Source organism: Myotis brandtii, unplaced genomic scaffold (assembly GCF_000412655.1).
Source record: "Myotis brandtii unplaced genomic scaffold, ASM41265v1 scaffold455, whole genome shotgun sequence".
Classification (NCBI taxonomy): domain Eukaryota; kingdom Metazoa; phylum Chordata; class Mammalia; order Chiroptera; family Vespertilionidae; genus Myotis; species Myotis brandtii.
The window spans coordinates 3,183,405-3,196,460 of NW_005367384.1; the positions used below are offsets into that span (position 1 = coordinate 3,183,405).

At 42.0% G+C, this 13,056-nt stretch overlaps 1 protein-coding gene across 1 annotated transcript; it reads right to left on the reverse strand.

The window, feature by feature from the left end:
• Positions 1-443: 443 nt before the first annotated feature.
• Positions 444-4,847, reverse strand: LOC102255810 (cationic trypsin-3). The gene is made up of 5 exons (XM_005875035.2): positions 4,752-4,847; positions 3,191-3,350; positions 2,165-2,418; positions 1,213-1,349; positions 444-689 (listed from the first exon to the last, which is right to left on the reverse strand). Exons 1-5 carry the CDS (start codon positions 4,789-4,791, stop codon positions 540-542), a joined length of 741 nt encoding a protein of 246 aa, XP_005875097.1. The 5' UTR covers positions 4,792-4,847; the 3' UTR covers positions 444-539.
• Between the last annotated feature and the right edge of the window lie 8,209 nt (positions 4,848-13,056).

The following is a 13,056-nucleotide window of genomic DNA, read 5'->3' on the forward strand; positions in this document are numbered from 1 at the left end:
GCTGAAAGCAGGTATCTGGGGTTTGTTTAGCTTCTATAATTGAAACTTTGTTGCTTTCAGAGCTTAGAGCCGGGCCACGGCAGGTGGGGAACCTTGGCTTCCTCCATCACTGGAGCAAGCAAGGCTCCTGTTCGCTTCAGCAGTGTGGCTGCCGGCCGCCATCTTGGTTGGTGGTTAATTTGCATATCACCCTGATTAGCCAATGGGAAGCGTAGCAAAGGTATGGTCAATTACCCTTTTTGTCTTTTATTAATAGGATGTCCTACACAATCTGGCACATAGTAGGTGATCAGTGAATTTATTTTGATTAGGTGAATAAATACCCAAATAATCTTTTAAATTCTACCCTCATATGAGAGTTCAAGTCAATATCCACCTTCTTACTCAGCAGTCTGTTTCCAGAGAAAGTTTATAATACCAAGTAAGGAGAGTTCTTAGACATATTTAGTGCAGGACAAAATATTTTTATTTAGGTACTGTTTTAGGCATAGGAAGATGAAGTTGTCTAACAGGGATGGGTCAGGAAGAGATAAATGTGCTTAGTTGGCAGCCATGGTGTCCTGAATCCATCTCACGTAGTTGCAGACCTTGGTGTAGACACCAGGTTTGCCCTTCATAGCACAGCCATAGCCCCAAGAGACAATGCCCTGGAGCTGTCCATTGCAGACCACAGGTCCACCAGAGTCACCCTAAACAAGAGGGAAAAGCCATTTAGAATTCTCAACCACATCCAGATGGGATAAAGGCTCAAAGATGTTCCCACATTATCCCGAGGCTATCTTCCCAGGCTGCTGCTGATCCTCCATGAAGCCCCTTCAACCCTCAATCTCCACACTACATCCCCATTCTTCCTCCCCTCTCCTTCTAGGTCCTCCTCTTTCCTTAGTTACAGGCATATGGGGCCAAGAAGAGGTGGTAATACAGAGTGTAAGGCTTCCCAGCTAGCCCTGCTCTTTCAGAGTGTTCTTCTACAATAGACCTCATCAGAAGGGTACCTTAGCTGTGCTATTTGCACACCATCTTCTATGTATCTTTTTACCCTTAATTCTAACCACTCATATGGCAAAAAGAAAAGTGATCACTTATCCCAAATCTACCCCTCACTCCTCATGATCAGTTCCAGAAAAAGCCTTTTAATCTTCTGTATTTCAGAAGATTTGGTGGAGATGCATGAGATGGAGCTTGAAAGAAAAAGGGTACAAAGAACCTAACCTGGCAAGAGTCCTTTCCACCCTCCAGGAAGCCCAGACACATCATGTTGTTGGTGATCTGGCCTGGGTAGGCTTTGCGGCAAACACTGTCAGAGAGGACGGGAGCATCCAGGCACTGCAGGAGCTCAGGGTAGTTAGCTGTTGGGTGCAGGAGTAAAAATGGAAGAAGGTTATTTGTGGAATCTAATGAGTGAATGAATTGACCAACGAAATAAGACCCGAAGCATGGAGGCATGGAGCTGACTGACATACCTCAATGTGGGGTTGGAGGGATGAGAAGAAATAAACCAAAGAACTTATATGCTTATCAATATGGTAGTGAAGTCATGGGGAGGTAGGGGCTGGGAGGATGGGAATAAAGGGCGGGGGGAGAGGAGATATCTCTAATACTATCAACAATAAAAAGTATATATATATATATATATATATATGAAGGTTACAGGATTTCTAAAATATTTCTTTTCCATGATTTCTTCCTGCCCTTCCCAATACCCCAACTCCCAACTCTTTCATTCAGATTATTAGTAACTTCTACTTTGGAAGAACAACTTTTATTTGAAAGGCCTTCCAAAGAGTTTTAATCAACAAGTTGTTCTCTGAGACTAGCATCAGTGACCAGAGATTTCAAATTTAGAGACTTTATTAAGTCGGTTTATACTTCAGGCAGTCCCAAATTCCTTAGTATCGGTTCTGTTTACCTCTCAGTTCCTAGTTCTCTGCAAATCACTAGTCACTTATGTTGAATACCTGGCATCTTCATCATAGTTCATTAGTGCTCTATTTTTCAACAAAGGAATCTTCCTCATTTCCATTAACATAATCTAAGACTCCATATATCCACAGACTACTCTGTGAACCTTGTCTTGAGTGACAGTTTGGACTAACTGGCCCTCCATATGCCTTTTGCCTCTAGGATTCTCAGACTTGGTGCCTATGTTTCAGGTGACACTTACTGCCGACGCTCTGGGTGTTGCCCCAGCCAGAGATGAGACACTGGGTACCAACATCTGCACAAGTTCCTGGCAGAGAAATAGTGGCGACGCGAGAGCTGATGGTGGCAGGTGAGCTCAGCTTAATCAGCATGATGTCATTATCGATGGTGCGGGCATTGTATTTGGGGTGGCGGATGATCTTGGCTGCATTAATGAACTGCTCATTGCCCTCAACGACTTCAATGTTGTGCTCTCCCAGACGCACCTGGATTCGACTGGATTAAAGGATTAAAAATTCTCTATTTAACTTGAACTTTCCCCTTTAAAAGTACACCCCAGTCATGAGCATAAGCACAGACATCACCCCCTTCAAGCATTCACACACACACACACACACACACACACACACAGTAATTGTACACTTTAGGCAGTCCCACCAGATAGGGTACAGTTAGAGGAGTCCTTAGGTAGGTATCACTACAGGCACAGACTGACAGCCCACCTTTGTGTTGGAGTAGTAAGATATGTGAATGGGAACCAAATGACACCAATAAAACAATGAGGGTAAAAAGAGAATTAGTGGCAATTAATCAGCACCTGCTTTTCTCCTCTGTTTGGAGTTACCAATTATTGTAGAGAGATGCAGCAGCAATCAGAGACATGACAAGATATTAAGGAGCAGAATGAGTTGTGTTTATTTTCAGTGCACTGGACATTTCATCTATTTTATTACCTCCATATGGCATTCTTTTCTGGTTGAGCTATAATGATTAGGACTATTTCATGATTAATGCTCTGAAGCTAGTTCTAAGTATATACTTTATCACTCACTATTTCCCCTTCCATGTCTTTATTTGGAAAGACATCAGGGAACCCTTAGGACACCATGTGAAAGTCCATCAGTGAATCATTCAATGCCTGGGAGAATAATGAGGCTCTTAGAACCTGAGTGCTCACCCTTCAATTATAACTCCGTAATTTACCCTGCTTGTGCTTTGGCAGGGCTGGGGAATGAGTTGATCAGGGATGTGAGTATTGGTTACTTACGACTTGTAGCAGTGAGCAGCGGACACCACCCACTGGTCATTGATGAGAGCGCCACCACAGAAGTGGTAGCCAGCGTTCAGGGACACCTGGTAGGGGATGGAATTCTTTCGGCAGGTGTAGCCCCCGACAATCTTGTCATCATCATCATCGGGGAAAGCAACTGACAGAGAAAAGTTGGAAACTATCTGTGAAACAGATCCATCTTGGAATGTTGACTCACCACCAAGTTTTAGTAGATTAACCAGAAAAGCTCAGATAATGTTTTCCTGTCCCATATAATCAGAAAATGGTGATATTTAATGTAAAATTTTAAAAACCTAGTTTTTCTATATCTTTAACACATACCCTACTTATACCATGATAAGTATCTAATATTTAATTTATGCTTTAAATTTGATAAATATACAGTTTTTATATATGTGATGCCACCCCCCCACACACACACACAGATAAAAGACTTTACATAATAAATGTCCTGAACACCAACCACTACCTAAGAATATGAAGAATACTTTTTACATAAAACTGTGCTGAGAAGCCATGCAAATAGGTGTTCAGTAAAGCTTTGTGATACCCAAGGTTATGTTTGTTTGAGGTGGTTGGTATAGGATAGATAACCCCAGGTGGTAACCCAAAGGAAGCTTTTAGAAGCCACCTGAGAATGTTCTGGCCTGGAAGAAAATGGGAATTTTGTACTACCCACACCCTGAAATTTCTCTTCTTGGCCTTCATCTATTCATCTATAATCTTCACAAAATAATTTCATAGAACATTATAAGGTTTCTGTCTCCAACCTTTCCCCTTATCCCAATTATCTTTCCAACATTTTTCAATTTATTCAGATATACTAAGATTTCTTATGGCATCAAAATTTTTCATTACATTATATGTGTTCTATTGTTCAAGTATTTTAAAGTAATTTTGGGAAAGACATTTCCAGGCATACAGACAGCTATATTAAATTTAAACTTGCCCAATTTTGGAAAACATAGTAGTAAGTTTTCATAGTGTAAAAGTACTCATTTCTCTATCTCTTTTGATGATTTACACTGGTGAGATTTTGTTAGCGAAGATGTTGTAAAACCCAACCCATAGCTTTTATTCATGAGAAATAAAATATCTTTGCCTGCTATGATCCCTGCTAAGATGCCCTTCAGTCTAGAGGAGACTCAGGCTTTGACCCTCACAGCCTCTGCAAGCAGCAAAAGATTAGTCGTTTTTCCTAGGTATTAACTCCAAATCCTTAGAAAGGTCAAAGCAACATTTCTTTTCTGTTGACTGTCCTTTCCTTTTCCCTCTTCTTCATAGATTTTTACCTTGAATTTGAGGGCAGGTGCTGCCTCTTTATACTTGATCTACACTGATCACTCCTGTCTAGTGATCTTTCCCAAATAAGTGAGATTTATTTCTCTATAGACACAGGTACTATGCACTGTTGCCTCAACATTTTAAGCTTCTTGAGTACTGAGATATATTCAACATTCATTGTCTTCCAAAGTACAAACTGCAAACTTAAATATATGCAAGACACCTACTTATTCATTTAGTAAGAGAGACTCACCAGCAGCTCCCAGGAGAGCAAGGAAGATGAAGGCCTTCATGGTTGCTCACTGGTTCTGGTGGGCAGTGGGATGAAGGGTTTACATCCACTGCTATTTATACCTCCAGGTTTGTCATTGACACCTATGACCACAGGTGCCAGAAAAAGTGACTTCACTGGAAACACACAAATCCAAATTTAGAATTCATTTTTGTGCCAAATTGAATATAATTCAGCATTAAATTTAAACATCAACCACTTTTCCAGAAGGTCATGGGAATGAAAGTAATGACCCCACCTGGTGGGAACTATTCCCATAATAGAAAAGTAAGTTGGAGTAAGGTCACAGAACAGAGCTACAGGTGTCCTGATTCCCAAACAAAAATCTGAGGTACTTGGTTGTTCCAACTGTAAACTTTTATCCTGAAGACTACCTTGAACTCCATACCCTTGATGTTTAATTAATACTGGCTCTTTCACAATTATATAATTTTTCTGTGTCTTGTGTATACATGTTAACTTTCATTTTGAATAGAAACAACTTGTTCCCCTGAGAAGCGGGAAACTATTCTGATTTAAAACAGGAGAGTGAAAATAACTTACATTTATCCAGAACTTACTATATATCAGGACTTTTCTAAGTACTTTGCCTATATTAATTTAATAATTCTCATAAGAAGCCCATAAGATACCTATTATTATCCCCCCCTTTACAGATGGGTAAATGGAGACGCATAGAAGTATTCGACACTTGACCAAAATCATGCAACAAATACATGCTAGGGTCAGGATTCCAACCTAGGAACTTCAGAGTCTATGCAATACTTCCCTAATAAGTTCACCAAAATCATAAGATCAAGATAATACAGAATTCTTGGCCAATGATAAGACAATTGAAATTTGGGTTGTGCTTACTATCGTCAAACACTGTGGAGAGAATCTACATACATCAACTCACCCAATCCTCGCCAACAACTTTATGACTTATTGCTATAAATTTTACCATTCTGTAGATGAGGGTGAGGCTTAGAGAAGTTTTGTGTTTTGCTGAAAGTTTTATAGCTATTAAGTAGTCAGCACAGGGTTCAAACTCAAGCAGCCTCAATTTAGGGTTCATGTCCTCCACTGTGATACCATAAACATGAGCAGAGAGAACAATCTGAGCTCTGTCAAATTAAGGGATGACTCTGGGGAGCATATCAAATTCTGAAAAATCCAAGAAATGGGGTCCAGAACAGGATTCATCATCATAATGGGGCACAGAAGAAGTATCCAGAATATGTGACTCTCAGTGAGAACTAACCTCCAGCTTCTACACCCACACGTAGCCAGTTTCTACATGCACGCAATACACCTGAGTGGCCTACCAGCGTGCTATTTCTGCTTTAATAAATCATCCCTCTGGAAGTAGTTTCTGTTTCTTTTACATTTGAAATTTTGCTGATACAAAGATGATTTACTAGAAGAGCTTTGGGCCAGATAACTCTTTTATGTGGGGAATGCCCCACATACTGTAGCATATTTATCAGCATCTCTGGCCTCTGGTTACAAGTGGCACTAACTTCTCCTCCCAGTTATGACAACTGCTAAATTTCCCCCTAGGGATCAAAATCATCTCCAGCTGAGAATGACTGATCAAAGGAGAAAGGATGGGCAAGGTAGCTCCTCAGGCCATATGGGAAAGTGCCTTTAGTTTCAGGACATATAGGTATTGGGTGACTACTGACTGAGTGGTTCATAAGGCAGCAAGTTGCTTTTCATTGGCCCCTAAAAATCAGGAAATACTAAGGAGTAAGAGAAGGGTCAGGCCCAGAAAGGAGAGTCTTCTCATTCTGTTCAATTACCTCCCACTGCTGACACCTCCACAGTGAAGTGTGGGGAGTCGTGTGATTCTACATCACCCTGACACTTCTCCTGAACCTCGCCAGACTTCTTGGACCATATGAGAAACACTACATCTTAGAGCAGAGCTTTCACAATAGTTGGAGTGTGTGCTGCTATGTCCTAGACAGTTCTCTCCTGCGTGTCCTGGGCTTTATTACTTGGACCCCTTCCTCCAGGAAGAGTGGAGATTGCCAGATAAGGGGAGTTAGCTAGGATTGATTTCAAATTCCCAAGTAAATACCTGGAGACAAAGGAATGTGGGCCTGCCCGGCTGCAGTGGGATGATTCAGTCATCTAAAGCAGCAGTGGGGATGGGGGTGGGGGGGGGAGATGCCAAGTGATGGGTTCCAGACCTCAGTTCTTCACATACAAATCTCACACATGGAGCAAGGAAGCCACTTAGCACAGTGCCTGGAATGTAAGTGACATTTTGATATTTAAATGGACTTTTTTCCTGTGTCTCTTCTTGAGCAAAGACATTGATATTTTGTGTGCTGGTGAATTTTTCTCTGCTCATTTGTGCACTATCTAAAATCATGTTGAAAACTACTAGGGGTGTGCACACCAAACATTAGGTAGGTGGTTGAACAAAATGAGAGTGGGGAAAAAATCAAAGATCACTGATGGTGGTAGCTGTGGTGGAAGGGGGATGGAGCAGAGTAGATCTGAATATTAGGTGAAAGTGATTAATATTCTAAGTGAAAGTGACTAGGACAAAGCTCCCTGTTGACGGGGCCAGGCAAATCCTGAATCAGCACGAGGAGTCTCTGTGTATATATATGCAGTTTGTCATTGATGTAAACTGGGTGAACAAATCTAAGGAGATATCCTTGCATGATTGTAAAGGAGCTTAGATGTACAAGGTGCCTTTTCCTTCTGAAATACTGTAAATCATTCTTTGAAGTTTGACCCTGCAGAATTCCAAAATATTCTTGCTTGTACTTGATGTGTGCCAAACTTTTGTTCTGGATAACGTCAATGAATTTTCATTGACAATCAGTGCCAAACATGCCAAATTGCATGGGAGTCTGCTTCCTCCGCCCCCTCCCATAAACAGAGCCACCAGCTGTGGGGTTGGGGGGGATGCCCATATTCCACATATGCAGAGTATGTTGGTACCTATACTTCTTTTCCTAACTTCAAGCACAGGGTGGCCCAGGGGCACGTGTCTGTATTTAATTAATCTGTATTTGTCACTTCTCTTTCCCACGCACATTACTTAGTGGCCTTGGAGGACTATGTAAACTTGTGCCTGAACTGCAGTCTGATTGGGCTCCAGCAAATCTGTTGACTTTCGCATTGGCAGGAGCAGGAGTCACCAGCCTCAAACGGCAATTTTATGCTCTTTTCCTTGAGGGAGTCTGTTTTTCTCTTTCCATAGCTTCTCCAGCCACTTTCCTGGTTAATGCAGCTTTATTCACGGAGGCCATACTGGCCCTTTATGACTGCCATGTGCAGGGACATTTTTAAAATAAGAATTCCACTCCTTGAAAAACGATGTACTAAGAAACTTACTAAAAATCTGAGGTAAACAGGGCAGCAAAATTACAATGAAAACCAAGGTATAAAGCATATGCTTGTGTAATAATGTTGATGCTAACCTGAGCGTCTAAGCTGAATTTGTAATCTTTGTCATATATAGAAAATCAGTGACTAGAACAGGGGTGGGCAAACTTTTTGACTCGAGGGCCACAATGGGTTCTTAAACTGGACCGGAGGGCCGGAACAAAAGCATGGATGGAGTGTTTGTGTGAACTAATATAAATTCAAAGTAAACATCATTACATTAAAGGGTATGGTCTTTTTTTTTTTTTTTTTTAGTTTTATTCATTTCAAATGGGCCAGATCCGGCCCGCGGGCCGTAGTTTGCCCAAGGCTGGACTAGAATGTTCTTTCTGGGTAAAGTGAACCCTGGAACCAGACCTGGGTTTCCCTGAGAACCCTGCTCGAGGATGGCATTCGTTTGGGGGTCATTTCTACTCTAGCTACAGGTGATCCTCTCCATAAAATTGTTTGCAGGGGTCAGCAAACTTTTCCTGTAGAAAGCCAGAGAATGAATCATTTTGGCTCTGGCTTTGCGGGCAGCATGGTCCCTGTTATAGCTACTCTGCTGTTGTGGCATGAAAGCAGCTGAGGACACTATGCAAATGAGTGAGTGCAGCCTGGTTCCGTGAAACTTCATTCACTGAAGCAGGCTGTAGGCCAGACTTGCCTCTGAGCCACGATTTGTCAACCCTGCTCTCAAAGATAGAGGAGAAACCATTTACATGCCCCGTATCTGAACTTGAAATTGAATGGTGGGTCCATTTCAATAATGAGACCTGGCTTAAAGTAAAATTAGTAATCTTACCAGTAAAATAAGTATCTCACAGTTGCCTTTACTTCAAATCATGTTTTAGGGTAAAAGGAAGAAGAGAGGGGGGCTGGGGGTTTAGGGATGGAATACTGGAGTCACAAAGGACAGTACAGGGAAAAGGAGAGAGTGACAGGCAGAAAATTGTAACCAAGTATGTGAAGTCATAAAATTTATGTGCAGACAACATGTAGGCATAATTTTATGCATTGGTATGAACAGAATGCTGAGAAATCTCTAGAGCTCATGTTTTGCTACAACAATATGCCTCATCATGGTTGAGACTTCACTCTAAGATGGGCGGACTGGGGCCTAATTACAGCCCTCTGACTGCATGTCCTTCTCTCAGACCTGTGCTGCCTTACTGTCTCTGTGGGAGAATTGGGTCCTGGCACAGGGCTTCGCTTTGGCCACAAGGAGGAGCTATGACTCTGCTGAGAAGCAGGGAGCTCTGAGGGAGGGTTGAGGAAACTCCCTGGATGGGAGAGGGTTAAGGGCAAGTCTGGTTTTGTTTACAACACAGGAGAATGGGGTGGGCAGAGGCTGGGAGTCAGTGCTGGAATGTGAGGGGTTAAATACAGAGTGCTCTGCTCTGTGTTGATCTGCAGGTGTTTCTGTCCCAGCCTGCACCTCCAGACCAGTTGCATGGGAGCCTACAAGGGGTTAGAAGGAAGAGGGGTTTGAGGTGGGGGCAGTGAAGCCCACAGGCAGATGCAGGTGGAGGACATTCCTGAGACAACAAGAAGGCTGGGACTGGGGTTGGGGCTCAGCATTCTGCTCATACCAATGCATAAAATTATACCTAAATGCTGTCTGCCTCCTCTCAGCTCCCTCCATCCTGCTGGGATGGGAGCTCCTGGACTCAGGCACTGAGAGGCCAGAGGTTGGTTGGGATCTTGCAGAGATCACAATAACTTAGGGATATCTATTTACTAGGCCAGGGGAGCCCCAGAGCCCCAAGTCCCTCACTCCAGAGTATAGGAAGAGTTTTATTCTTGTCCCTCTGCTGGGTGGTCTTCTGAGTTCTGGAGCAGGAAATGACAGGAAGCTCTTCTGGGTCTGATGAAACGGTTCTATCAAAATACCATCAGCAGATTTCCTTCTGGACCTTATCTCCAATCCAATGACTCATGGCAGCTAGAATTATCCAGACTCAAGAACACTTGATACCACAACACCTAGAGATAGAAAAGACAGACATCCACATCCCAGATCTGAGAGGAGCTTCTCATTTTTTTCACTCAAGGCTCCTGGTGTGTTTTGTTTGTTTGTTTGTTTTTTAACTTTTGGAATTTTCCTTATTTCTTAAAAATCTTGGCAGTCCACAAAATTATATTTTATGTCAACTCTCGCTGTATGTAGAAGAAGGAAGTTTCAGAATATCTATCTATTCTACCCTAATGCCCGAAAGTGAAAGTCTAGCTTACAAGTAGTTTAACAGAAAAATTAGTCCTTGTGTGAAAGTTAGTTTTGTAATTCATCTTAGAATGGAACACAGGAATCTGCTAAAGACCATCAACTCATTTGCCTACACTTAGATAGAAATTATTTAACTTTCTGTATTATGAACAACTTTCAACATCTGTTAAAAATTATAAACATTAGAAACTGCAGGAAAACACACTTCACACTTCTAAAGTCAATATTAAATATTCTATGTGACCAACTTTAACTTAAAGATTGAGAAGTCAGGGTCCCCCTGGACCTCCCTCACTCCACAAAATACCTGCAGCTTCTTCCAAATAATAAAAATAAGGTGACACATAATCACATTTGAAAGTTAATAAATAATGCCCACACACCATAGTATTGCATTTAATTATTGTTAATTGTTACTCATATTACTTTCAAATGACTTGAAGTTGAAATATTTATAATCCATATTATAATAGAAATGATAAGCTTAAATATTTTGAGTGGCTAAATGAAATTTCAATAGCTAAACAGTCCAATAGCATGAACTGATTATTTATGAAGATGAATGACCTGTAGGAGCAGGCTGTCCCATCTGGTTTTGATCTGAATTGTCATTTGGAAAACTGATGGTCAATGGTCCCCCTGCAGGCATATGACCTCAAGCGTCAATGTGTGCCCAGCTGGTACAGCTCAGTGGTAGAGCATTGAGCCAGGAACCAAGAGGTCACTGATTTGATTCTCAGTCAGGGCACATGCCTGAGTTGCAGGCTCAATCCCCTAAGAGGGGTGTGCAGGAGGCAGCTGATGGATGATGTTCCTCATTGATGGTTCTATCTATCTCTCTTCCTTCCTCTCTCTCTAAAAAAATTCAATAAAACATATATATTTAGAAAAGAGTCAATACATATGTTGAATTTGTATTTTTATCAGAAAGAAAAAGAACTATTTCAAGGTCAGAGCCACCAGTAACTAAGAGCCAGTTGAGCAGAATGGAAGGGGAGGCATGGCCCTTGTCCACTAGCAGGCCCTAGAAACCAGTTCTGAGCACCAGTGAAGAGTGAGACTGAGTCAGATGTAACTTTAATCTTCATGGAACTCTGTGTCCCGGTAACTAAATTTGACACAATTAGACACAAGAGATTTTCATTCGCTGCCCTTATCCCAGACCACACAGCCTGGTCTTCCTGCTGAGTTCTCGGGGACTGGTGGATGGACAAAGCTCTGTCCTTGTTAAAGTCACCAAAAGCAGAGGCAATGATAGAGGTCTTGTTTCCAGAATGGAAAGAAGATTCAACTTTTAAACATCCCAACACACACACACACACACACACACACACACACACACTGATTTTTCAAGAGCATCTGCAAAAAACACTGAAGTAAATAATTCATCTGAAATCTACTCATTAACCATAGTCACGTCTTCATATGGGCAGACTTAGTATTATATGTAGCCTCTTATCCATGTTTTTTACTATTTTCTTCCTTCCTCCCTCCCTCCCACCCTCTCTCCCTCCCTCTTCCTCCCCTCTCTCCCTTTCTTTGAAAAACTTCACATATAAACTATGTAGTACAATGAGGTAGGTACTGGGGACACTGGATGCCCAGTTTTCTAGCCCAGGAAACATCTAGGGATATCTCCAGTTAGGGTCATACAACTTTAAAACTGGACAGAGACTCGGAAATTATGTGTGTCAGCCCATTGTTTATCGATGAGAAAATGAGACTCCATGCAAAGGACAGTATTTAACTGTGTTGATACTGATTATACTCCTAACCTCCATATGGCACCTATTTTATATTTCTAGTCTAGGGGAATCTCTGAGTTTTTATAAGAATATAAGCATCACGAGAGTGAGCGTATTGTCTTACACATGCTTTTCACTAAGAAGCCATTCAATGACCACCAACAAATGAAGCATGCTAGACGTTCCAGCAAGGATGGTGGTGGTTTTTGATTTGTTCACTGCTGTATCTCTAGTGCTTGTTTTGTGTTCACTCAAAAAAAAAAATGAATCACGGTGGGGGTTGAGGGGTGGGGGCTGTTTTTGAAGAGGTTTCACAAGGAATTGACAGTTAGTGTTTCCAAACAGTGTGTGTGTGTGTGTGTGTGAGAGAGAGAGAGAGAGAGAGAGAGAGAGAGAGAGAGAGAGAGAGACCTCTGTGGCAGTCCTGGTTCCCTGGCCTTACCCAGGTCCTTGCTGACTTAGGTTTATTAGGGGCTGAAGCCTGGCCCAGTGGGCTGAGATATGAGAACTGTGCCTTGCTGACCACTAGGCGGTGCTGTGGCCCCACCAAAACCCCTGAGGTTGGTCAAGGACAGATAGAAGGAATAAAGGAGAAGCTGGCTCTCAAGAAGAGTAATTTCGCAATATCTGGAGATATTTTTGATTATCATGACTGGAGACTGGGCAGTGCTACTGCATGTAGTAGATGGAGACCAGGGGTGCTGCTAAACATCCCTGTCTTCACGGACCCCCCACAACAACGGATTATCCTGTGCCATATGTCAGTAGTGCTGAGGCTGAGGAACCCTAGGCTAGACACTGAGTTGTAAACTGTAACCAAAAGAGAGGTGACCTGTAGACAATTCAAGGACAGTTAAATCCTTCCGCCTAGTTTCCCCAACTCCATGTTGTTATTCACCTCTATCACTTCTTTACCTATCATATC

What these genes read in the sequence shown, in the direction of transcription:
- LOC102255810 (XM_005875035.2), bottom strand. Translation starts at nt 4,791, where the DNA reads ATGAAGGCCTTCATCTTCCTTGCTCTCCTGGGAGCTGCTG. An exon ending in GCTGCTCACTGCTACAAGTC is followed by an intron (nt 2,419 to 3,190) that starts GTAAGTAACCAA and finishes CCTTTAATCCAG; the next exon opens with TCGAATCCAGGTGCGTCTGG. An exon ending in CAACACCCAGAGCGTCGGCA is followed by an intron (nt 1,350 to 2,164) that starts GTAAGTGTCACC and finishes TGCACCCAACAG; the next exon opens with CTAACTACCCTGAGCTCCTG.